The 27,439-nt window shown below is 38.4% G+C and overlaps 1 protein-coding gene and 1 pseudogene across 1 annotated transcript in view; one reads left to right on the top strand and one right to left on the bottom strand.

Annotated features, from left to right (window-relative positions):
* Nucleotides 1–251: 251 nt before the first annotated feature.
* On the top strand, nucleotides 252–882 carry LOC121360363 (annotated as a pseudogene).
* Nucleotides 883–1,737: 855 nt separating this feature from the next.
* WWC2 (WW and C2 domain containing 2) overlaps nucleotides 1,738–27,439 on the bottom strand; it is a 95,551-nt gene continuing 69,849 nt past the window's right edge. The window contains exons 12-23 of the mRNA XM_041479987.1: nucleotides 26,095–26,218; nucleotides 25,188–25,268; nucleotides 25,018–25,104; nucleotides 21,697–21,889; nucleotides 19,949–20,119; nucleotides 19,133–19,245; nucleotides 17,970–18,156; nucleotides 15,813–15,977; nucleotides 13,220–13,312; nucleotides 11,914–12,156; nucleotides 6,337–6,464; nucleotides 1,738–4,372 (exon numbers count right to left, since the gene is read on the bottom strand). Coding sequence (XP_041335921.1) covers nucleotides 4,306–4,372; nucleotides 6,337–6,464; nucleotides 11,914–12,156; nucleotides 13,220–13,312; nucleotides 15,813–15,977; nucleotides 17,970–18,156; nucleotides 19,133–19,245; nucleotides 19,949–20,119; nucleotides 21,697–21,889; nucleotides 25,018–25,104; nucleotides 25,188–25,268; nucleotides 26,095–26,218 — 1,652 coding nt within the window. The 3' untranslated portion in view covers nucleotides 1,738–4,305. The remainder of the gene's footprint in view (nucleotides 4,373–6,336; nucleotides 6,465–11,913; nucleotides 12,157–13,219; nucleotides 13,313–15,812; nucleotides 15,978–17,969; nucleotides 18,157–19,132; nucleotides 19,246–19,948; nucleotides 20,120–21,696; nucleotides 21,890–25,017; nucleotides 25,105–25,187; nucleotides 25,269–26,094; nucleotides 26,219–27,439) is intronic.

Here is a 27,439-nt window from a genome sequence, read left to right as displayed (position 1 = left end):
ACCAAAAGCTAATGAAAAGTTAGCCCAACTGGGGCCACACCATTCTGCTACTGCTTTACCACACCACATCCCACTCCTCCAAACACTGCACATGGAACCATGCAAAGCAAAGCAGGAGGGAGGGGAGAAGTATTTCATGCATCATAGAGCACTGTTTTAACTTGTGCTTATGTACGACAGAGTATGACAAAGAACTGAGCTGAACAGTGCCTGCAAAAGCCAATGGTTTGGTGCTTCTGTGATTGCAAAAAATGAACTTGGCAAGCAGACACAGGCTACTGTTAGCTGGATTTCTGTTGTCTGTGCTAGGAAGGATTTTAACTATACCTGTAACTACTTACCAGGCTGGAAAAATCTCAACTTAGACATAAAGGCACCTGAGCTTTGGAGCATGGGACTCTGGCAAATGATGTAGGAACACAGTGTAAAGAGTTTTATTCTTTCCTAGAGTTCAAGATTTCCATGATTTTAGTAGCCACATAAAATGGACTAGGACTTCTGAGCCTTGTGATGTCCAGTCCTGGTTTGGACTGTCTAAAGATGGAGGATACAGTGCAGAAGATAAGAAAAGCTATTACGACTTGGAAGAATACTCCAGGTGATATCTGGAGACCTTCCCTTGCTTACACTGTAATCCAGGAGATTTGGAATGGCAGCATCCCAGAGATTCTGCCCAGATAGAAATTAGGGGATGCACGGTTCAGTGCTCAGTTTGGTGGATTTATTCTAATTCTAGGGGAATCTCTACTCCTCTCCACAATGTGTTTATCAACTGACCATCACTTACAAGAGCAGTATCCAATGGCAGATATACAAGATACCCATCAGCATCTGGAAATTGGAAATGAAGACTTAAAAAAGGGCAGGTATCAGGTTTTCTAACATCTTGCTTGCATTACAGTAAGAGTCATAGACCTGCTGAACAGACGGGTTACTGTTTACAAGAGCGGGGGCGGGATTCTTTCTTAACGAGTAGTTCCTTCAATCACTACTTACTTCCACTTTTAATTACATGAATTGATGAGCTATGGCAATTTAAGTCACCACTGTATTTCTCCCAAGTCTGATAAATGGCAGATTTTGTTTTTGTGGTATGACTTGGGGGAGTGAGTATAAAATTTTTAATCTCTAGGCCTGCATGGAGACTTGACCATATTTTAAATGGCAGAACTCCTACTGGGGCTGCTTTATATATCTTTTACAAAAGAATATTAGTTGAAATCTGAAAGAGTTTGTATCACCAGTTCACCATGCACTACAAAAACCTAATGCAGTTCAACCTTAAATGAAGTTTGCTGAGCCTGTATTATTTACAGTAAACTAAATGTTCTCAGACATTATGTAATGTAATGCAAGATTCTGCATCGTGAGAGAGAGAATATGACCACCTCTGTCCCTGCCCAATCTTTCTCTCCAAGGAAAGCCAGTATTTCTGGGCAATAATGAGCTGTTGTCTGGAGGAGACTCAACCATATTCATTGCAGGTGCAGTTTTCACTTCATGAATGTAAAGAACTAACTTCAAGTATATGAATCAGTTTCCATGTAACTTATCCTTACAACTGTGAGTGATTGATGTGAACTTTCAATAAATTGCCATGATTTTACATTGACAAAGCTGTAGCAGCCATCTGTTTCTGCAAAGACCATAGAGAGAGACAGAAGAGCAATTAAAGAATTAAATAAAACACTGGTCTGGAAAAGAGCTTTGTTAAAAAATGTATTTTCCAATCACTGAAACACATGAAAAGTGCAGAGACAAGTTAATCTATGTAATGCACTTGCATACTCTTACAGACAAAATTAGAACAGAAACACATTCAGAATATAACCTGATTAAATATTTAGTTCAGTCCTGAGCATTTGATATTTAATACAGTATAAACATAGCAAAGTAAAAAGAAAAATAATCTTAAAATTATTTGTGTTCTATTACAATTTCTGCTAAACTTTGCTCATTTGGCTAAATATTCTTGTACCAGTAATATTTACTTTTTGATATATTCAACTGCACTGACATTGGTACCTGGCAATAGAACTAATTACATTCGTTATATCCTGCTGTGCAGGATAAATTTCACTTCAAGAGTAATATTTATCACTTTACACTGATGGGAGTTTATTTGTATGTAATATTTTAGCTTATTCTATTGAGTGTTTCAAGTGTGACACGCTGAATTAGTAAAAAACCCCCAAACTCCAAACCCAGAATTGTTAAAAGCTGCCTATAAATATGTTCAACTTTACCAATCTGGAAAATGAACAGCATGAATATGTCTGTCTCTCATTTTTAAAGGAGTTTTGTAAGCTGAAGCTAGCAATACTTAAGTTTTGACTTCACCTTATGCTTACAAATCAGACAATAATACTTTTTTTTGGAAAATTATTCAACATTTGAGAAAAACCAGCTAACTGAGCAAGAATTTAGACACCTTTAAGTATTTTTCACAATAGCATCCTTAATGACAAATACTTTTATGGCCAGAACTGAACTATATTAAACAGAACATAAATAAGACTGTAAATAAATAAAAGAAAAATCATAAAGTAGACCTCTAAACATCATTTTACAAACACCTTATATAATCAAATTGAGAAGTTGAAACTGTCAACCTTCATTTCACCTCTACATTAAATAATTCCAGATTTTTTTAATTGACCTTTCAAACACGAATGTTATCTCAAACCCAAGACACAAAAAACAAACGGGGCATTCATAAAGGATGTTCAATCAGTCATCTTGCTCAAAATAGCATGTTTGGCTTTATATTTCAGTGAACTGATGTATTTGTGCATAAGAAAACCCTTGGGTGTTACACAGACCTGTCATTATAGAATTGTCACTTTGAATCTAAGACAGCTGCTACCATATTGTAGCTATATTGTTTCCATTCGCTCAGCAAGTAATTATAACATTTCTGAAAGATGAAGTTCATGCAATGTGGCTTGTTGCTTGGGGAAGAAAACTGCAGCCAGTGAATGAAATACATCTGAGTGCAACATACTAAGTAGAAAATAAAATATTTCTGGTCTCTGCAATATCCACCTACTTACACAGTATCCACAGAAGATGACCCCAACTGCTTTACCAAGACAGGACTGCTTGAACACCTACATCCAATGTTCTGAACTTCTAACAGAAGGCATCCAAGTTGCCTTCTGATGAAGCAGCCTGCTAGGCAGAAGCATGTAAGACATTTGAAACAAGCTGTTCACATCTATTCATTAAACATGTGCACCCTTAACTGCACACAGGGTCAATTGTATATTTTAAAAATTGTTATTTATTGTACCAAAATTTGTGCAGACTTCTAGTAAGGAGCTTTTTCAGAAAATTGTTTACCTTACCAACAGGACTTTTGTTGTCTGTGTTAGCATGTCAGAGATTTTTTTCTGGTATAAATACTTTCATGATGCATCTTCAGATCTGCAAACCTAACATACTCCTTCATTATTCCTAGCTGGCAATCAGACAGCCCCCTAGGACAAACAACAGAGAAAAACTCTCTGTTTTAAGAGCACAGTGGGTATTTCAATGGTGAATTATGAATTTGATTCATCCTCTTCAGAAAGCAGCTGCCCCTTTTGGTAGTCTCAAAGGAAGTTTTTAGGGTTACTTGTCTGCCTTGCCTTTCTCACTCTCCCGCAGATGCAAGAAACCTTTTAGTGCATGTTAAAGTACTGTACATTCACAAAACTAAACTCTGAACTCCGTGTCTTCCTACAAAGTATTAAAAAAAACCAAAAAAAACAGAAGAAATTTGTTTTCAGAAACAAAATTACATCGTGGATGATGAATCTAATCAGCAGCTGTAGTGAGGCAGCCTGGATGTTTTGGAAAGGAGCTTACACTTGTGGTTAACTTTAATCTATAAAAGTTACACTCTTGTACAAAAGTATTGCATGGCAGAACGGCCATTTTCACAGTCTGCTCACATGAAAATAGTGAAAAGATAAACAATTGTCTGTTGAACATAATTTTTCTCAACACAGTGCAGTTCAACAGGAGACATGCTTAGTACTGCCTTTGTTCCTTTGTTCCATCTTTACAAAATAAAAACACAGATGCAATACACACAAACTGTACAAAATCAGCATACCAAAATTAATCTACTTTGGTTTTCTGTTTCTTGGGTTTTTTTGCCATTTCTTAAGCTTACAACAATTCAGTTCACTATATTTTACAAATAAACATATCAATAGTGAATGTAAAATAGAAGATCTTTGAAAGCACATCACTGGAACTACAAAGCTCATCTGAAAAGAGATGAACAAGTGGAAAAAACACTTCAAAGAAACTGCATAATTATACATCATCAGCTGGAAGGGCTGGTATACTGATCTTTGCTCTTGTGAAGTATGCTATCTTCTCCCTGAAATTAGAAAAGAAAACAAGGGATTTTTTTACCATTTGTGGCATGACTCCAATGTCATCTGCTGTAGCATTGCTAATATTAGAGGCTAGTTCTTTAAAACACAGGTTTGGAAAATACACAGAAAATTTATTTACAACGAATGTGGCATTCTGACACAATTACCTTCTTATGCAGATTTATGTAAAAAGCAGTTCCAATTTTGAAAGAGAAAAAATACCAGTATTTCATTAATAACTGCAAAGATAAGACTGAAATATTGTTCCAGTCACTGAATTTCCAACGATGATAATTTCAGTAGGGGGATGAGAAGGCAAAATAAATCATTTTATCCTGACATGGGAAAAGGCCAAGGGGGGAATAGTCATGTCTGGGCAAGACTCAGAGAAGCAGAATTGTCAAGCCATTCTCCAGTTGCTTCCCCTGTGCTGTTACCATTTCTGTCACCTATGAACCGAGACATTACTGAAGCATAACAGGTTTACACAGGTTGCCTAGCAGCAGGCTCGAAAGCAGAAGAGAAGTATGGGGGCTTAAAAACTAAAGCTCAGAAGAGTCATGCTTCTTGAGAGCTTTAAAAATGTCTCTCTGTGATTAGTCTGAGGCCACAGCACTGTAACAAGTCCAACTAGCAGGGCATGCACAATTCAGCCTCCAGAGGTAAGTATTTATCCAGAAGACTAAACCATGTTTTCCACTGGAGAAGCCTGAGCTCCCATAAAAAACAGGAGCTCAGAGCAAAATCATCCTAAACTGGCTTTCTCTTCCTAGTTGTGTGGTGACTAGAAAATAAAGGAAAATAGAGCCTTTTGATACCCTTCTTGCAGGGGAATGGGATTTTAGGCACTATTACACATTCCTGTAGATTTAGGCAGCAGTCTGTCTGTGATGATGCTTAAATGACCAGTACTGACCAAAACCCTTTCTCAAGACATGCACAAAAAGTGAAATCTTCAGGATGCTCTGAATTTCAAACTGAAGATAAATAACTCAGCTGTAACACATCTTAACTGAGGAAACTCTTTCTTTTCGCTCTTGTTTGGACTCTGCAACACTTACTTACAGTTTGCAATACATGGTGCCTCACAGGCCCCTATTCGCTTATGGATTTCTCCAACTGCTCACAAAAGAAGGTTAAAAAAAAAAAGAAAAAAGTCTCAGCAGCTGACTTAAATTTCTCATAAAGGAATCCAAATTCAAACTTGAAAAATGTGTGGTAACTGACAAAACAAACCAAATTAACTTGCAGTACTGTTTCTATATGCAAGAGCAAGCACTGCATTTTTCAATCAATAGATTTGTATTTACTTTTATATAGAAATGTGGCCTCCAGGCTGCAAGCCCTGCCACTTACTGGCCAGTCTTTTAGGAATTTAGACCAGTGAGAATTAAGGTTTAAGATAAATAGTGTTCATTCTGTCTTGTGCTAAGCAAGAATACTTCATTAATTGCTTCAAATAATTGGTTGCTTCACAACCGAAAAGAGAAGGGAAAGAAAACAGAGGAGGGATTCAAGATCTTTCTTAAATACTAAGTCTTGAGCAAGGCACAAGTAGTGGTTAATGAGTTTCCTGATGAGCTGTATCCTGCCCTACTTCTCCTTGAGTGGCCATTTGTTTCAGGCCCTTGCCATCACTGGAAGAGCTCCCAGGACTTAAAGCTCGCTGTCAACCTGCTGTGGGTGAGGTGAGCTACAGCAAGAGTCACACACGTGCCTGCCTAGAGCAGATGTCACACAGAGTGTGACACTCCACTCAGCTTCCTCACCGCCTCTGAACTGCCACATGAGCAGGTCATCGAGGCCCGGCCCTCTGAAACTCCAACTCAGAGCCATGTTAGAAATCTGGCAAGTCAAAGCCATCTGGATTTTTACTAATACTGCAGAGCATGTCTGATTATACCTAGAAACAGTTCATGTTACTTCACTACATTAAAAAGAGCATGAAGATCAGAACAGGCCATACCTGAATGACTGCACCTGCAGTGGCACTTTCTGGCTCTGCTCCCGTAGCCGGCACACATCCTTAGAAGCCTTCCTCATCAATTTCTCAGCACTTAAACCTTGTTTCTGCTCTTCTTTTGACTGTTCTGCCTGTATCAAGAAAAACAACTGTATTTTGCTGATAATGAACAACTACTCATTTCAAAGAAGTGAGAGATGCTTCGTGTCAAGCAAAACACTTGGCAGTGTCAGGTTTACTGTTGGGCTCAGTGATATTAAAGGTCTGTTCCAGCCTAAATGAATCTATGATAATCTCTATATAAAAGGTCAGCAAGATAAAAGACTGACGTCATAAGCGTAAGCCATGGCTGCAAAATAAGCTAATGAGGCTTTTTCTAAATAAATAAATAGAGCAAATTCCGTGATATCACAGGTGGGTTTGTAAATTCTGATATTTCTTAGAGCTGTAGTTAGACAATACCTAACATTGTATGAACACATGTTGTCTATCCAAGTATCTTTTTAGAACTGCGAGCTACTGGTTCTCTTTCCATATAAAATACTTCTATTTCCTGACAAAAGCTCTCAGGAAAGGTGCCTATACCTACTGTAAAGTGACTAACAGAAAAAGTAGGGAAGGCATGCTCTCAACCTTTTCAGGTTTTGTTGACCATATTAGCAAGGAACATGAACTTTTGTGACTTTATTCATGACACAGTATCTATCTTGCACGAGACTCACTTCTTTCATTGCATTGTACAGGCATAAAAGCCAAGGCAAGTGAATGGAACACCAGTGGTAACAAGAGATCAAAGGTCCTTTGTCAGCACTGCTGAGCAGCTACTTACCCCACAGTAAGTGACTGAATTTCTGTATCTCGGTATTGCCAGCTCTGTTACTTATGTCTTTACTAAGCATCAACAGGACAGCTGCAGCTATGCCATCCGCAATTTCAGCAACAAGACTGCTATTAATACCTGTGCTTTGGCTTTAAAGACTTTAAAAACTTAGCAAGGGTTTCTGAATATCCAACAATTTGAACAGTAACTCTTTTTAGGTGGGCAGTCACCTGAAATTCTCAGATAAATGACCCCCATTTCTACACAGGTGAGTTCTGTGACAAATGCATTGTTGCCCACATCACATGTGGGGTGCATGGTGTGGACAGTGCTTTTCTAGACTGCAGAGGCCATCAGACAAATGTTATTTATTGTATTTTGAATTTTGTCAGCCATCAAAATTCAACAGAAGCAGCTCACATTCTTAAACAACTATAAAGTTGTTGAGACTTTAATGTTTGATTCTTTAGAGACTTGAAAATGCTGTTCATTACCTCAAATTAAAATACATACAAGGCTGAAACAGCAATCTTCAAAGCTAGTTTGTGACTTAGAAGTTCACATCCCAGTTCTGAATTCAACCCAGTAGACTACTAAACAACAAAACCAACTAATTCAAAAGAGCTAGTCCATACTATCAGTTTCATACTGGGTAGTTATAAGAAAGCTGCTCACAGCAGGATAGTGGTACCCTCTGTCTGTTGAAACGCACTCTGGTTTCTATATGAAAGTGTTTTACATGAAAGAGAATCACCCTTTCAAAAAACTCACTCAAAATCCAGTCAGCTTGCACTGCTGTTAACTTCTTCAGTCCCCAACTCCAAAATAGCTATGATTTTAAAATGAAATTAATCTATAAATATTGTTTCCTTTATTAGTTAGTGAACATAAATTTGCAATCTACAGCTGGTAATGTCTTAATTAATTTTACCTATGTCACTGGTCATATGTTTTACCAGCTCCCCTAATTAATATTTACCAAAGTACTAAACATACAGTATTACAAAATTTTCTAATTTATCCTTTCCCTAACTATACATGAGATTCTTGTGATTACTGCATTTCAGGTTTAAGAGCATAGATGACTTGTTTTCATACTCTCTATTACAATGTATCCTTTTTTCATTTTTGAATCCATTTATTTTTTTAGGACGCTCTGAGAGAGCGTCCCTGGATTTCAGCCCAATGTCTCTAGTAATATGTGTATTAGAAGGTATGTACATGACCAGGTTTATATTTACATTATGGTTTTTGAGTGCTTTATAAAAAATACAGAAAATCACACTAACACAAGGGACAGACATTCAATACGTCCCAAAATCTGGCACATTTTGTGGTGATGTACCCCCCTGCCCCCGGCAAAAGTATGATCTCAGATTCTTTAAGCAACCTGAAAACACTCATTCATGACACTTATCTACCAAATATAAGTGTCAGATAGGAATCTCTCTATCTGGGCTTAGCTTAAGCTTAAGATAGTTTAAGATGACAAAGAAGAAACACTATCAAAATTAGAGCTGAAATGCTATTTCCTGTCTTGCTCTTCCATGGGTTTTGTGTAGAAAAAACTGAATCCAAAATCAAACTAACTGTGCTGAACACCAAATCATTGGGACAAGGACATACTTACTGGTATTAAAGACATAGTTACACATTATCTCAACATAAATGATGTACTAAAAAGAAATAAAGAAGATATTTACAGGAATCTTTTTCAGATATAAATAGCAGTAGTACTTTAGAGTACACTAGGTGTCTGAAAACTTACCTGTATGAGGATTTAAGAATCAAACTTTGAAACATTGTATGATTTCTCACAAACATCCAATCTAAACAAGAGAAAATGCACTTCTGGTGCACAGAATTATCTCTGTTTTCTGATCTGGAGGTATTAGTGGGCATTACATACTTGCTGTACTTAGGAAGGTGTGGAAGGAAAGAGAGGGAAGGTATGGAGTCTGTGGATCTGCCTTCAAGCAGAGGAACTAACTGCTTGCTAGCAAGCAGTCACTGATTTTTAACATCCCCCACATCTGCGGTTTCATTTTTCACTTGAGACTCTCTCAATTTCTCTGGCGTTTCCAGCTGCTGCATTAGTCTGTGCCATTACAATGCCTGCAGGATGTAAGAAATAATCTATGACAATGTTCTCTAGGCTGCTGTGTTTTGCTAACCCAAGGGGAAACACTGACAACACAGTACAGTGCTCTCAGGGTTGTTTTGCTCCGCAGGGGAAGGCTGCAGTGATTTTAAGGGTAGAAATAGTTCTAGAAACTTTGTAGGCATTCTTCAAAGAGGTGGAGTGACTGTGATCATTGTTCTGACTTTTACCTTAGGAAGGAGGACTTAAATGCTGTGCTACTGCCCGCATATATTTTAGGAATGTGTATTATTACTCTTATTGTTCACCAGTGTGGGTAATGGTGTTAATCACTGACACTATAAAAAATGTGACAAACCTACCTCCTGCCTTGGAAGAGCCAGCTGAGATAAAGCACAAATCCAAAGGATTCATAATATGAAATGTTGCAGAGGCATATTCTGTTCTAGAGGGAACATTTTTAGAATGGGAGTAGTTTTAAATTAAACACTCAGAAAATATAATTTCTATCCTGCATCCAGTATTAGATATAAACTATTAAATTCCACATAAATTTAGCTATGCTTCTTTTCTATAAGTTACTATTTTTATGGGTTAAAACTTGGATCAAATTAATATAATGAATTCACATGGTAAAACCCATGTGAACCAGTTACACTATCTTCCCCCATTTTGCCCAGTGTTTTTCAGAACACTCATCAATGTTCACCCTAAACTCTGCCAGTGTTTTATAGTCATTTTAGTACTCCACTAACTATAACCAACAATAGATGCCAAAAGACAGACCAGAAGACACAACAGGACATAAATGTAGAATTGGCAGAGCATGCTGGGGAGAAGTCTTATTTCCTAAGTCAAGGACTTCTTGAAATATGTGGTGCCATTACATGCATTTTTCTACTACGAATTTAGCCAATTAATAAATTAATAATTTTTTGAACTTATGCAAACTTGCAGCACTCAATGTTTTATTGCAAACATTTTTACAGTTTCTGAATGTCATGCTATGTTTGCTTGCATTTAACCTGCCATCTGTTCGATTTTCCCCTTCTTGGAGAATACAAGACCAAGATTCATTGCTCTCTTCCACCTCACTCATGGCTGTATGTACTTCAGTTGTAGCTACTTAGCTGTTCCTTACACAGAAGCTGTTTCCTCCCTTGACCACCCTTGTTGACTCTAATTTTATCATCCACTTTGAAAAGGGAAACCAAAAATGGACTATGTTTATGGTACAAGCATAATAATATTTAGACCTTAAGGCAATGAAATGTTTTGTTCCAAGTATTTTTCTTAGCAATTCCTGTCTTATTTGCTTTTTGACATCTGCTGATCCTGCGATGTTTTTGTTTATGTTTTGTGTCTCATGTGTGGAGTACCTCATTCCTAACATTTCCTAACAAAAGCTCAGCTTTCTGAATGTAAATATTAGGATCATCCTTTCCTCTTCTACACAAGGCTATTTACTGACATTTAGCTTAAAAAAAACCAAAACAACAAAACAAACAACTATTGCTTACATACGAGAAGGGCCTCTGCACCTTGTTAGAACTTTCCATTTTTACAACTCTGAATAACCTGGTGTATCAAAACACCAGTCTCTATCAACCATAAAGAGCTAAGGAGCACAGATCCCTCCTGGCTGTCACTCACAACCTCCCCTCACTGAAAGCTGATGTACATTGACAGACTTGGATGGGAAGGGGGCTCCAGAAGGTGTCTACTCCAACCTCCTGCTCACAGTAGATGATGCCAGAGCTGAGTAGTCAGGGTCTTGACCAGTTAGGTTTAGAATACCTCCAACTGTGGGTTTAATTTTTTTTTTACTTTGTTGGGTTTTTAATTCCTCCAACAACCTCTCCAGGGCCCTATTCCAGTCGATGATCTCCATAATGATTAAAAAAAAAACCCAAAAAATCTCCCAAACACATAATAAAAGCCCCACAACATCTAACTTATTAATGTATCTTGTTGGACTTTTCCATATTCCAACTTCTCACTGTTGCATCTCATTCTTCTGTCCTGTTTCTTGTCTTTTAATTATGTGGGGACATGCCACCTTATGGCAGTGCATATATACTTGTACTGTTCAAGAAACCATCACCTAGAGAACAGAATTTGGCTTTCCTTTGCCAAAATGAGTATGTCCTGCACGAAGAAATAATCCACTACCTTTTCCCCTTGCACCTGCCACTCTAGGTAGTGGTAATTGCTCCTTCTACCTGTTACAATAATCTTTTGGCTACAAGTTCTGTGCAGAGTGCAAAGCAACTGATGCTGAGGGACAGGAAGCACATGCCAGTCTGTAAAAGCATGGCTGGGATGTGAAAATTCTAAATTAATTTTTAAGTAATTGCTATTTTACTACACCAACTACAACTACTACTCCCAATAACAGAGTTTCTAATGTGACTTATCGAAGTATTTAGAGGGTGTGAAGAAAATGCTACTTCAAATTCTACGTTTAATGTTGCAGTATTGATATATATATATACACATATAAAATAAAGACAGAGTTTACACTATGTAATTCAGAGATATAATTAGTCAAATGTGAGCTTCTGTAAAAAGCTTTTAACATCATTGAGCAAATTCTTTAACAAATTTATATCAAAGGTAGGGGCATGCTCACACATATGTGAATGCTGCTCATTCATACCTGTTTTTCAGCTTGTTTCAAGAGTTTCTGGAAACGTTCATCCTCTAGCACACACAGAGGAAGGTCTGCTTCTCCTCTGCCTTTCATTTCCTCAAGCTTTTGTTTAAGGTCCCGCAAGGCCCGGAGCTCGTCGTTCAGACGGTTCTGTCTTGTGCGCGACACCTGGAGGTCCAGCTCCAAGTCCAGGGAAGTGCGCATGGGGCACTCCTGCGCAGCTCTTCGCATGATGGGCTGGCAAACAGGCTGAGTCGTTTGGGAGACACAACAGTAAAAATTAATACCTAGAGAGGCTGGTGGAGAGTTTGACATACTGTAGTCAGAAAAGCTCAAATATTCGGGGAGGGGGGGTGGTTTACCAGTCTTTTTTTCTGAAGTGAAAAAATTCACCCATCTTGGAATTTTTCTTTAGTCATTGGCTAAAAATAAATGCTCCAACCAAGTGCACAATGATATATTTAAAGTTAAAAACAAAAACCCATTCTGATCCCTGGGATGACACTGCCAGAAGACACAACACTACACAGAATTCCCCACAGATATCAACTACATTATTTATTTTTGTAAATATTTGCTTTTCAAGGCCTAACACATAATGTTACAAACTCTGTAAACATGCATATTCTTCAGCATATTTCACATTATTTACTGTCCTTTCACAGTGACTTTTTGCATAAGTAAGTCAGGCAGGAAAAGAGAAGCCACCTCAGACTATTCAGTATCCCAGACTTTTATTTCTTATGCAAAATGTATCCTGCTTCCTGGTAACAAGGCTTCCAAAGGACTATTTTTCTAGTTACAATTAAGATTAAAATATAACTCTCTAAATTAATGTAAGAATGAATTTCATGCAAGAGACTCTTACTCTCTTGTCCTTCAATCCTTTTGCTACTTGAATACTTTAGGTGGAGAGTCAATTCCCTTTAAAAGGACATCTAAATCCTTGCAATCTTCACCAAAATTTGCTCAAGATGTATATTGCTGGTGTCGACTTTTGTGCAGCACAGGCCACCTTGTGTCACGTTCTTTAACACAGATCCCCTTGACAGTAACTCAAGTTCAACAAGAAATGTCACGATGCTGAGCATCAGTGTCTCACTGCTGGCTTCAGCCACGACTAAAACAACACAGGCTTTGTTGGAGGGGAGCTGACATTGGACTGAGACCACTACATTGATATTTCAACATGAAACTACAGGACAGAATTATGGTACTAGTGTTGGTTTTGCTGAAATACTTGAAATAAAGCGTATTTATTCCCAGTGTCCCCATAGTTGCTTTAAAACCCTGTCCAGGTAACAGCACATACCCGTTTAACTCTCAGGCTCCGTCGTTCCGTGGCGTTTCTCACAAAGAGAGACTTCTTGGCTAGCGTGGAGCTGTCGCTGTCACTGCGATTCAACTGCCAAAATGTACATAACAAACAGACATAAAGCACCTCCATATGCAAATACACCTGCACTGGTAGAACCAGTCAGGGAACCTCAGCCTTTATAAACATGTAGGTCATATTATTAGTATAAAGTTAACAAGTTTGCAACTAGAATAAACATCTACTCTAAAATTATAATCCTACACCAAGACAACCATTGATCTTACTGAATGAACAGTAAGACTCTTTAGGAATGCAAGGAAGGTAAATAAGGTTATTAAGTACTGACAAATCATTGTCTGGCTGCAGATACAAACTATGGATTTTGCTTACCTGGGGCAGGCTTTTAACAAATTTACTACAGGGAAGGTGAATTACTATAGCATGCACCTGTCCAACAAGTAGTATTTTTGTATTGTTGTTAATTGTAACAAGCAAAGGAGTGCCCACAGCTTCCTTCAGAAGCACTTTCTGCTTCTTAAAATTATGTGCCACAGCTCGGCAGTGGCATAACTTTAGCATTATTTCATACATGTCAGTGCAGAATGATTGTTAGGTGCATCAGCATCAACAAGTGGTCAGAAGCATCTCTCTGCAGAGTATGTATTTCAACTCTTCAGGAAAGACAAGAAAAGGAATCGTTCTGCTAACATTTCAGCAAGCAAAGGCTGGGCCCTAAAGTGTGCTTACACAGGGCTGACTGGGAGCTGGGGGTCAGAAATACAATCACTTGCAATACACAGTACACCTCTTGAGAGACAAATCTGTCTTTTCACCATGAGCCATTAGTGGGAGCTCACTCCTTGATACAGAGAGGCAGCTATTGTCACTAATGTTCTTTAGGCACTTTTTAAGGGACATTTTCCAAAGCATGAACAGACTTTGGTTCTGTCCATCAGGCCTCAAAGATCTCTGTTCTCTGTAACATCAGAGGTGCTTTCTTAATGCCAGGCCATCTCTTCTGATTAGAGAGCAGCTGGCACTTCACCAGAGTGTATCCAACAGGCGCTTTCCTCTCGTACAGCACCACAATGCAAGGAAGGCTGGATATGCCCGTGGTACAAGCTGGTGACTGGGACTGGGGACACTCCAGCTCTTCAGCCCTCTTTGTCAACAGGGATGCAGCTACAGTGCCCACTCTGGAGCCCCCTGCAGTGGGCAATGAGTGCTTCTGACACTGCAAAATATAGATCTGCAAGCATGTTCCTTTCACAGGGTACTTTGCTTCCAGGCAATACCATACACACTGAGAAACAGAATGGTTTATTCAAGGTAAGGGGTTTTTTTTTAATGCTGGCTCTTGGCAGCAGGTCTGTAGCAATGTTCAAAGCTACAAAAACCCAATACTTTATCAGATACTAAAGCCTCAGAAGTTTACACTAACTAAACCACTAAAACAACTAGTTTTACTTCCTGTTGAAGAACTACATAGGCAGAAGGCTAAGGCGATATTTTTTTGCTACTACTAATTTCCATTTAGGAATTAAATTCCAGCACAGGAATTAAGAGGAAGGCTAGCTTCTGAATTCAGCCAATAATGTATCCAAATTATGTAAAAATTGTTAGAAAACAATCTGCTATATTTCATTCTGGAGGGTATACAGAATCGTTATTTAAGTACATAGGTATTGACTAAAGACTTTTTTTTTTTTTTAGGCCTATGAGAATCACAGAGAAGTGATGAACATTTATGTTCCCATATGATTAAGGCAAATGCCTCTAACTGAACAGGGGAATTAAAGCATAAGTATTACTTTAAAAAAAAAAAGTACTTATATAAATAACCTGTAGAAACTAAAGATCAAAATAAACTGCCTTTTGTAGGGTATCTGTGATTAAAATCTATAGAGCTGGCAGTCCACGCTTAAATCTTTAAACACATTATTTTCATAGTTAGTTTAGCAGCAGCAAGACTCACAATTTAATTTTTTTTTTTCCTTTTTCCATGCTACCATAGATCTAGAGACTGGAGAACTTAGCTGCCAAAGCCATGTTTAAAACCCAGCCCCGAGGCAGCGCTTGCACATCTTTCAAAGATGCAATTACAGCAGGATTTGGGCTGCCTAGGTTTAAAACCAGTTGAGATACAAAGCAAGATTGAAAATTGATGACTGAGCTCTTTCCACACTGTTACCCTTAAATGGTTGCATTATTAAAATATGGTAATGCAATGGCATTTTACAGTGAATTCTATTTCATGTTGTAACAAATTGTTTTGCTGCGAGAGTGCTGGAGTTGCTGACATGCAGGGAAACACTTTTTGCAGAGAGCCAGCACAGGCATCTGTGTTATTTCTCTCCAATAGGATGTATTTTTGCCCTAGCAGAGGTGTTTTGCAAGAGTATGCAACTCTGCTGAAAGTCAATTCTACTATACATCAGCTCAGAGAGGGAAGGACTGTAGAGAAAACACAGGCTCTGCCTCTTGCAGGGAAAATCAGTACATGACTCAGTGTCATTAATGCTTCACTCCCAAGAAGTTAAATGACTCTTTGGTTAATAGCTCTTCTTCCAAGTGGTTTTGCTCTTACCCTGCAGATGTATTGGTTCCGCTCGCCTGGAGAGAAGGTTTGGGAGCGCACTATCATGCTGCTCCTGACAAAGGGACGCTGTCTGGAGCTCCAGCTGGCTCTGTCCTTGGGCCGGACTGCTGTGTTCTCACTAACCAGCTCCTCAGTGTTAGTCTCTTTATCAACCTGTGAACAGGAATTGAATGGATAACACTTACTATAACCAGACAGATACCTCCACATAGTTTCTGTGCCTTCAAGACTTCACAAGCATTCTCATTACCTTGCGGTGTGGTAGATGGAAAAAGACCAGCGGCAAAAAGCACAGTGCATTCACAGAGAAGCTATTCCAAGTAAAGAAATACAAAATTCCCAAGAGGCTTAAGAGTGTGTGGAGAGGCTTTGAAGGTACTCTTTGTAGCCAGTAAAGCCAAAGCTTTTGCAGAAAGGCCTTTGCTGCTTGGCAGATGATTTGATGCAAACACAGTGCAAGTAATGTTTTGCTTTGCTATTCGCAGACCTTATGATTATTGCACATTTATATTTACTTTGTTTGGTATTTGCAGAAGAGCAAGGTTCTGCCATGCCAGAGATCAGAGATGGTGCTTGTGCACACTGAAAGGGGGCAGCTGGCAAAGTTACACTGCCTGGGTCTTTCCAGACATACTGCCATACATCCCCAAGCCTCAGCAGCAGAGCTGCTTTATGCAATCTCTAGAGCTTCACCAGCCTTGTGAACCCGGGGAAAAGACACTGCTGGCTGCTGTCCCTCAGCACAGCCTGCTGCCTACGAGAGTTGTCCCACGTGTGCCAGAGGGACCCTCAAGTGGCCCCATCCCTGTGGGTGGCTCAGCCTGTGCTTACTTCCATGCTGCGTTCATCCTGGCTGCTAGGCTAGACCAAGCTCTGCAGCAGCTGGAACATCCCATGTTATTGATGAGCAATGGGGCTTTTTCTTCAACTTGTGTAATTTAATGAGGTTCATGGTTTTCACAGTGCAGGAGATAAATACAGTGACCTAAATAGCACAACAGCAACCCCGAGAGCATGTGGCATACAGAGATCCATGCTGTGTCTGGCTCTGCAGTGGAGACTGCTGTCTTTCACTCCTTGTCTGGGTCTCCCCAGCCCAGGCTTAGCAAAGCACTTGAGTGCGTGTCTAACCTTCACATGTCGTCCTTGCCATCTCCTCTTGCTGAGTTAGGGCTTTGATCTATATTTACTTGCTACCCAGCAGACTGTCAGTCCTTTTAATACCGCAGCCTTAGCTCATTTGGCATCTTGCCACATTAATTGGAAGTTAATTACAGTTTCCAGCAAGTCCACTGAGATGTTAAACTTTTGTATTGTCACAAAGTTGAAAGAACGAGATGTCACTCTTCATCTTTTTACTTCAGTTATTTTATAGAACTTGTGGGTTTAAAACATGCAACAGTGTTTTTATTAAGCTGCAGAAAGCTTCTAAAAATTTCATTTCTGAGAGTGTGCTACCATATCAGAGATATGTTTACTAAACATTTACTAAAAGTGCTTTCAGGAAAGTGGAATATAATTTAAAAAACAACAGTTACCAAGAACATGGAATTAGAATTTTCTTTATGCAGTGTGCGGGTACAACAGTACCCTCAATTGTTCAAAAGTATACACAGTTTTAAGACACATTTTGGAATGTTCTGTTCATTAATCTTTTGTCCTTTTTCCTGCTAAGACAGTTCTTGTGCCCAAAAATTAGGGAAAAAATAAGGAAATCCCTGAACCGGCTTAAAGATCTTGACCGTTGTCATGTGTTTTTTCCTGTCTAGCAGACGAATCAGACAAAAAAAAAAAGAAACAATGAAACAGATGTGCAGAAATATTTTAAATATGCACAAGATCAAACTACTGAACTACTCTTGTATTTTGAATGTCCTCCATATACAACAAAAAAAGTGAAGATAGAGAGTCTTGGTTAATTGTCCTGGACTTAGAAGTCCTGCTTAGCATGTCTGTCCAATGTCCTCTTCATAGTTCAGAAGTGACCACACCAATTTTGTTACACGTACATACTGACAAGTGCTACAGCAAAGGCCACATCAAATTGTAAATGCATAGATGCAGCAGACTTCTATATTAATTGCTCAGAAATAGATTTTTTGGCATAGTAAGATACTGCAGGCATGTGAATTTTAAGATATTCACCAGTGTTAGAACTACAGCAGCTTGCTGGCTTTCCTGGGCCTCATCACTGTTCTTTCTGTTCTTGTCTTCATCTTCATTCATTTCTGGTGCATCCATGAGTAACCCCATGTCACCTTCTACTTCCATCTTTATGCCATCTTCCTCTTCATCCACAATTTCATCAGAGGCCTCTGCGAGCATCTCTAGCCTGTATGAACAGAAGTAGCCCAGGCTTATTATGAAACTGAAAAAGCTCAACAGAGAGAGATACCAGAAATCCCAGACCTGCACTAATGTGTAAGGCGTGCATTTTCCTGACAGGGAAAACAACTATCATCCAAATGTTTCCGCTAAGTTCATGTGAAGGCCCGTTTCATTGCTGCCTCCAGCAAAACCCAGCACTACTACAGTTCACCTTGAAGGTCATTATGACAGTACTGCACTATATTCAATAGCTGTAATGTTGATAATGTTGAAGGACTTTCGTTATGAGTTCATAAAACAAAAAGCTACTCCCCACTTCCCCCCAATAAAGCATGTATTTTCTTCTACACTGCAGCTAAGAAATTGCACAACAACAGAACTGAAATACCAATTTAGGCAAGAAATCTGTTCTTGGGAAAGCTCAAATTTTCTTCAAAAACAAGACCATCAATGGAAGCACACCCACACTGACTTTGCCAGACAGCAGCTCTCTTTTCAAATCTAACCGCTTGCCTGTTACAGTTAATGCAACTTTTTGATATTTTGCTACACTCCCAGTGGCTTCACAGGAAGATGTACACGGAATGGAGTAGCATTGGCAGCAGGAGTTCATAGAGGCAGTCAAGAGACTGTAAACCTAAAAGAATGTAAATAAATTGACCATACAAGAGAACAAGACTTTACTCCAATTCCAGTGGTGGTGAGGCACTGGAACAGGTTGTCCAGAGAAGCCATAGATGTCCTGTCCTTGGAAATTTTCAAGATCAGGTTGGATGGGGTGTTGACCACCTGTTCTAGTGGAAGGTGTCCCTGCCCATGGGAGCAGTATTAGACTGGATGATCTCTAAAGATCCCTTCCAACCCATACCATTCTATGAATCTATGTTCTCCAAAAGTACAGCCCTTTTGTTTGTCTAAGAAAAGGAAGAATGAGCTGAATCATTCAGGCATGAACAGTGAGGGAGGAAAAGTGTCTTTACCAGTCTTCCTCAGTGGCCCTTTGCTCTTGTTCCTTCTCCTCATCTTCAGCCAGCTCTTGTTCTACTTCTTCCAGCTCAGCAGATGTCCTCTCCAGCAGAGCTGACACAGCATCCTGCTCACAAAGAAAAAGATGAAACCAGAGTTGAATGATACATAACAGGTAGGAAAATGACAACTCTTACAAGAGCTTGCATTACCCTACTGCTTCTGATGTCAGCAGACACAATGACCCCCAGATCATGAGGATAAGGGGTTTGAATTGTCAGTGTACAGCACACTGAATGATTACTTTTATGCACAGTAAATTCCAATGAAAAACAATTGGTTTTAAAATAACAATGCAATCAAATATACTCCTGTCATCCTTCAATGTATTTTCTCATCTTCCCTCTCGTACTGTTCTTAGGTGAAAAAGGTTGCTTTTCAAAGTTACATTTTCTGTGCAGTTCTCTTAAGAAGGGATTAAAGCAGAAAAGCTTATTTAACCAGAAGAGTTAGTTTGCATAAACAGCATGTTCAGTGCAATGGCTTTGAGTATGCAGATTCAAATAGTTAATAAATAGCAATTTTTAACGTATGCATATGAAAATAAATGACACACTTAAGGAAGCTCTTCAATAACATTCTTTCTAAAAAGAAACACAGCTGAAGGCCCTACTCACACAAAGTCACTCTAGACAAAAGTGCCTGCAAAACAGGGCTTTGGCCCTTCAGGGGATGGCAGTTCACACATTCAAATAGCTACAATGCAATGACACAATTGGAGTCTCTGGCTTTTTTCTTGCTATCACAGTAATAGCCAACTCATCACTCACCAAGTCCAGTGAGTCCAATGACTGTGATTGCTTGCTTAACAGAAACATGTATTCGTCATTTTGGTCCTTGGGTTTTTTGCCAGGACTCTGCTTGCAAGGCAACAGGTTGTACCACAGAGTATAGGTCTCATCAGAAAGTGATAAATCTGCCAGGCTGATCTGAGTCCCAGCCTGTACAAAATAAGGGAAAAAATTATTTAAATTTGTTCTGTTTCCTACAAAATATTTCTACTGTACTCATCATGCACAACAGGCAGCAAAAATTTGACATGAACTTTAATTTCCTTTCTAACTGTACAGTTTTCTGTTTCCCTCTACTTCCAGTTAAAGTAGACAAATAGAAGTACATGGAAATGTCCTTCATATTGTCCATTCTGCCATCTCTTATTTCAGTCTGCAGAAATGTCTCCCCACACCATACCACGATATTGCACACTCCTGCTCTAGTGCATTCAGTAATGAAAACCTGTGCAGCACCAGCTTGTGGGACAGCAAGTGCCACATGATTTTTCAATTATCCTACCACAAAAATCATGCATATGGCAAATAATGGATGACCTTGCTTGCTCTAACCAGGGAAGAAGGAGATGAAAAGCCAGTAAAAGAGATTAAGAAACCCTTTCATTTGGACAAACGCTGGCATCCACTGAGTTGGTACTCTGGGAAAACTTCTGAAGTACTCATGTTTGGGCTGTGCCTTGAAGATTAAAATCCTTTGTTCTTTGGCAAAGCATATTATCTCCACAGCTACTGGGCTGCACACATAACTCTTGCCAAGATTCTGGTCATGTTGTCCAGGGCATTCTGCTGGGGATGGTACTCCCAACTCTTTAATTTGATCTTTGGAATAACTCTTGTCTTCGTTGGGGTTTTTTGTTATTGTTGAGTCCTTTCTTCACCTTTGTATCCTGCTGGAGGTTGCATTTTTGTTCTGCTGCCCTTCTCTTTCCTCAGGGGAAAGTTTTTACATACTGAAAAAGGCCAACACGTTCCCCAGGAATTAAGTTAACTTCTACATTCTGAAAGTGAGGCTGTTTCACAGTAATTAGAGCCAATGAACCCCAGCAGATTCCAGCATCTCTTCAGTGCGTGGTAACTGCAAAAATCTCACTGTGCTACTAAAATCCCTCTCATGGTGAAAAACTAGACTTGAGTTGTACCAGACCATGCAAAAGCAATTTGAAAGTAAATGAAGCATCACTGATTCAGTGATGACTACGATTAACAACAACACTTAAAGTGACAGCTTCCAATGGGCTGATCTATAAATGTCATGCTTTTTTTATTTCAACAGATCATAAAGACCAAAAAGGTGTCCATCGTATAATTTAAAATAATGTCCAAAATGTAATTTAGTTTGTTCTTTGTGACAAGTGGTGACAATGAGGGTGTGCTCTCATTATTTTTTACTGTGGCTCTTCTTCAGTTTTTACTTTAAAACCTAGCATTGAAGTAATGTTGCATTGAAGTTTATAGGGGTTTTATAAAATGGCAAAGATGGAATATCAATCTGTAATTAAAGGGTTAAAGTAGTCTTAGAATTATCAAAACACCTTCCATCCAAGATTAGATTCTGTACCAGGAGTTTCAGAGAAAGGCAGTATTCTAGGTACTATAGCAACAACTAAGTTATGCTTCAGACCTTGTCTCCAAGTGCTGTGGAATTTTAGCAGCCTTGACCATCAAAATAAGAGGGGACACTATAAACAAATGCATGCCAAAAAAGCACCAGAAGTAAAACCACATACCAGGCATTCTTCCCGCCGACTTCTACTGACAGCACAAACATCTACTCTCAGTGTCTTCTGTAGCAGTGCTACTTGAGAAATGGCTACTCTGAATATCTCGTTGAATAAAATGGTTTCCATGACAGGATGAACTTTAGTGCGGAACAGACAGCTGATATCAGTGGAGGATGGAAGGACTGCTACTCTGATATACCTGCCAGAAACAAAACAACATCTTTACCTCTGTTTAGACTGGCACTTGCTGGTGATGCATGGGAGAAGTTCACCCCATCAACTTAAGGACTGCATAGCAACAAAATGGAACAGTAACTTATCAGTGGAATGGAAATGAGGTGACAAAGATGAGTGAGGAACTCCTCCTGTCCCTTGCAGAAACATTTCCCATGAAGGCATTTTGTGCCTGGTAAGGTAGTAGTAGCAAGAGAGGTAGCAGTTTCTGACACTGTCCAAGTTTAGTACTGTAAACAATGAAGATCATGTCAGGTGGGAGGAAACGTTCTTAATGTTAATTTTAAAAAATGAGAAGAACTGGGGTGGATGTAAAAATTAAATTCTTAGAATAATGCAAGCAGCACTGAAAAGCAGTGATGTCTTTTAATCTTTTAAGGAAACAGATCAAACAAAATTTCCAAAGAAAGCAGAAAACTGAGGAAAGCAAGCAATAAAATAGCTAGGGCCATAGCTGCTTAAGATCAATTCATAACATATTAAGTGAAACTTGGAAGAATGCATCTTGCGAGCCTGAATTGAAGCACAGGGAGTAACTCGAAATTGTTACAAGGCTGCATTCATTTCATACAACCAGTAGGAATGGATATTATGTGGATAAAAGTTGTACTATCTAACTTGCAGGTCTCACTTTAGCAGCAGCTTGACACAGTACAGACATTTTTAATGCAATTTGTATGTGCTATTTACCTATTGCACAGTCTTTCATGCACATGAATAAGCATAGTAATAGTTTTACATATTTTCTGTGCCTGTTAGTCTGTTTCTGTTACTGGCTTTAAATATAAATGGCATTCACTGGAGAATAGAATGCAGTGAAGCTGGCTAAAGCAAGGAGAAAGAGTTTTTTCCAGAATTACTTACATTGACTCACTCTTTCTCTCAAAATTTATAGCACTACTACTATATTTTCTGACTTCATGAAGAGTTTTGTTGATTTTATTAAAAACTTAATTTCACATTAGTTAAAAGAAATTAGGTCTGTGAGAAACATGATTTCTTTACTTAAATTTGGACATAGTCTTGATTTCCCAGTTATGCCAAACTTCTTGGAATAAAGAGCAAAATCTAGGTTGTTTGGTTCACATGTATAGCCTGGATAGCAGGTATCCAGCATTTTGACATGCCAGTCCTGAGGTGAAGTGGTAGCATATTGTAACTCCAGTAATGCTGCTGCTGTATTCCTATAACTGTAGGTGAGCAATTGTCAGTCTGCAGAAAACAGCCATTTCAATAGACTGAGCAATTAAAAACATTTATAAAAGATGTAGGAATAGAAAATAAAGTGCATCAAAGGTATGTTTAAAAGGTGGTTCATTAAAACTTTCTTTTAATAACTGTTTGCCAATTTATTGGCATCAAACCAAATGAAGGGTAAACAAAGAAGCAAAAGAAATTGTTCTCTCACTTTGTTGTACAGGAGTGGTTACTTTAATTTTAATTAATAAACTTAAAGAGTTAATCGATTAATCAGATTTTACTGTGACAAACCTATGACTTCTCAACAGATGAAGAAGTGACCCTGACACAGTAACTCTTCAACTGTGCTGTACCTGGGCTAAAAGTGAGCAGTTTTTACAGTATCAGTAACACCTCATGTCAAATCCATTCTTCCATGTGTAGAGGTTCACTAAAGTCCTGATTTATCCAACTGGTGTTCTAGGAAACGCAGTTATAATGTAGCATCTTTTTCCAGACCCTATTTTTATTATTGTATGTATTGGTACAGATTATACATATATGCACACAAGTGCAAGTGACAGAAAAAATGCTATTTGCAAGGTCCTGCCTTTCCCTTCCCCTTCTTCCTCCTTGTTTTGTGTAGTTTTAATTTTGTCAAATCTCTTTTAGCAGCAGCAGGTCAGGACTTCTTGACTATTAATTATACACACTTATTAATTATACACACTATTAATTAAACACACTTTAATTCATGAAAAGATGCCTGCTCTGACCTAGCTTTATGTTATTGAACATCTTTTTGCCATTCTACATTATCTACTTTTCTTCTCACCTGTGTCAATTTATTCTTCTATAATTTTTCTGTTTTCTTATGCTAAATGTTAGTGGACTTGGAAGGCCAGTAGAGCAAAGAGTAGTCCAAGGAAGGAAGGACAGTAGTAGAATAACCATTTGTTATTAACAAAAACAAAGAGAAAAATCCAGCAAGCACCCAGGCCTCTATCCTTAATGCATCCTTTCCATATCCAGTGGCTTCCTGTTTATCTGCCAATCAAATTCAAGGCAATGGGATACGAAGGGAAAAGAACCAGCAAGAAAACTAAATTTTTCAGGGGTTGATTATATCCTTCTCCAATCTTATTAAGCTTTTCAACAGTTTAAGGAAATCTTACAGTCTCAAAAAGCTTGCTCAAGTACAAGTGTCCCCAAGGCAACATGTAGATGAGAATTTTGGATTAGAAACTCAGTGGTAACATATTCAGGATTTTCTGTTCATTTTCTACATACAATTTAAACTGCAATTTTCTTTTAGATTTTGCATGTCCATTTTAGACTTTGTTGGTCCAATTTGACTTGAGAACTAATTCTTAACAGACCTCCAAGCTCTAGTAATTAGGGATGGTGTATCTCAATGTGACTGTGCTTGTCCACTTGCAATTTATTAAATTACTCCTTTCCTTTAAAAGCTCACTTGAAAGACAAATACTGCTCTAAATATCATTTTACATCAAAAAGACACATAAATGTAAGAAGATAACATTCTGAGCTGAAAGGATGCCAAAGTATCAAAAGAAAGGTTTTAGCAAATACAGCATATTTTGCACTCACGAAGCTGGAATGTTTAGAAGCACTAGATAAAACACCATTTCAAAATAATTTTTTATTCCAGTTTAGCGGAATATGCAAATTTTCTGATAACATTTATTCTTGCTGCATTGCTGGAATATGCAAATACTAAATACTACATATTACATAAATACTACAATGCTAAATACTACAACAGTTTGAAAAATTTTGTAGATATTTCAGTGCTCTTAAGCCATAAATCAACCAATTCCTTTAGAGAATTTTTAGAATTTATTATTATACTCTTATCTTTCAAAACTACTTCTCAGTGATTGTTTGACTTACACCTTAGAGCCAAGGGGGACAGGAAACGCTGGAAGGTTTCTAAGCCGTACTATGATTATCACAAAACTTGAATTGCTGTGGTCATATCTGTTAAAGAAAGGACAACACAAGGGAAGTTTACTATTCACATTTCTGGATCAACAGAAATATTCCCTTGGCTGGTCACTCACCTGAGTCCTATTTGTACCTGAGCAGGCTCTAGAGTTGTTGCATCATCTTCACTATATACAGTGTCCTCAGTTTCATTTGGTCTAGGAAAACCAGGCAAATACTCAAATTTTGGAAATTTATAGTTAGCTTTCAACAATTATTAAGATATGCATACACAGAACATATATCCATTCTCCTAAACATGCTGATTCAATTACAGCATGCACTCCAAATAAGAATTTCAGAGCCTACACAACAGCAGTGCTTATTTTAGGGACAGTTGCTGCTGGAATAGTTTGACAACTGCAGCAATGATTCAGAAAGGCCTGAGGCTGATTACTGAAAATTACAGGCAATACTATATAAACTAGTATGAAAAATCCTATAGAACTTGTCTAGTCAAAAAATAACAGCAAATATGTTCCTTATATCCTGATCACTGCAGAGAACATTAAGCCTCAACCTGGATTATTTTAATACCAACGTTACAACAGAGGTTTTCCATGTCTTTTCTATAACCTCTTTTTAAAAATAAAAACAATAAAAAAAATGGCTATGCAATCTTAAAAATCCTTAGCAAAACAAGAAGTAAAAACAGTAGCCCTGAGTATTGTCAATGGAGTCACATGGCAGAACCTGCATAGTTTAAATCAAACTTTTCTCTTGGGAACGCTTCTAGCAAAAAAAAAAAAATCCCCAAGATTATAAAGAAGTATATTAATGCTATTCAACCAAGTTATACAAGCACAAAAACTAACCCTCAGATCAAACTTCATTGTTTGGCAAATATGCCTTCCTTTCATCTGAAAATACAAATTATTTCTAAAAAAGGCAGGGCTGGTTAACAACTTCTGCAGGTACTGTGTAACTGATCATAGATATATTTAAATTTTTGGTGGAAAGACTTGCATGATTTCTCAAACCTACTGTTTCACAGAAGCTTCATATACACCACTATCTCCAGCTACAGACTCATCAGACACAGCAGCAGATACACAAGCTGTTTTCTCCTCAAGCAGATGACCAGCTGTTCTTCTTGGTAAATCACCACCTACAAAAAGGAAAAAGAATGAAAACTAGTCCAAGAGATTAATAGTCAGAAAGAGAGATGAGCATAGCTTAGGAAGTTGTCACGTTGAAAGCGGTGACCCTTAGCTGAGCATCACAGAGTAGTTTTGTTCCATATCATTAAACATTCTGAGCCTGTACTGCTGTTGCTACATATTCTGGCTACAGATATAACCAGACTGATGAACTTGAAAATGTACTATTATTTCTTCCCAGAGACACAGACTCCTATGATCACCCTTATGCACTGAGCTAGTTATTATCCTTCATTATCAGCCCTCATTTCCCTGATCTTTAAACCAGTATTTGCCATGTTCGCATTCAGCACTGTGGTAACACTGCAGCTACATGCCAAGTGCTTGCCTACTGTTTATTAAATATTCAAAAGTCAGACAGACATCCTCTCCCCAGTGATATAACTGCTAGAAATAAAATCCTCTCTGGTTTACTGTCATCAAAAACTTTCTCTGCTACAGGCTCTCAATAACTACTTAGCTTTAATCTTCAACTTGCATTCATATGCGAGTGTCATGCCACGAAGCCACATTCTGCAGCACAGCAAGCTGAGGGTCTATGCAGTCCTTTTATCTGCCAGGGAGTGAGGATATTGGTATGCATTATCATCCCCATCACAATCATGACTTTACATCCTGTTAAGATGTTAAAATTTAAGGCTTTAGATTAGATGATTGATTGCTGCATTTGTGCTTTTATTGATGGCAGTAGGAATGCTTTTTCCTTGATGATGAAGTGCTCTTTCCCTTCCCCCTCACCATGTGAGGGGTGAAGGTGATGACATGATTTATTGATTACCCTTAGGAATTACCACAGCAGCCTGAATTGACTTTGACAATGACAGAGACTGACTGTGGAAGAACTACAAGATATTCCAACTTGGTTTCTGACAGCAGGGACATGTGCAGAGGAGCAAATATCTCTATGGTTCACCTGTACAGAAAAGTCAGAGACAGCCAGAGAAGCAGGTGAACGCTGCATCTAGAGAGCCAGTGCAGATTACATGACATTAGGAGCTGTATTACCTTTGAGTGTTTGTCTATGCCCAAGTTAAGATTCAGCAGTATTCAGATTTGTAGTCCTGTAAAAACCTAAGTGTGTGGGCTGAAATTTTCAATGCAGGTTTAGTCCCTCTGGCTGAGTTTATTCAAATCTTCCCATTCAGCATCACAGCAGTTCCAAGGATGAA

This window comes from Pyrgilauda ruficollis, unplaced genomic scaffold (genome assembly GCF_017590135.1).
Source record: "Pyrgilauda ruficollis isolate IOZ18807 unplaced genomic scaffold, ASM1759013v1 scaffold5, whole genome shotgun sequence".
NCBI lineage: Eukaryota > Metazoa > Chordata > Aves > Passeriformes > Passeridae > Pyrgilauda > Pyrgilauda ruficollis.
Note: the sequence above shows the minus strand (reverse complement) of the source record. Positions and strands in the feature narration are given on the sequence as shown.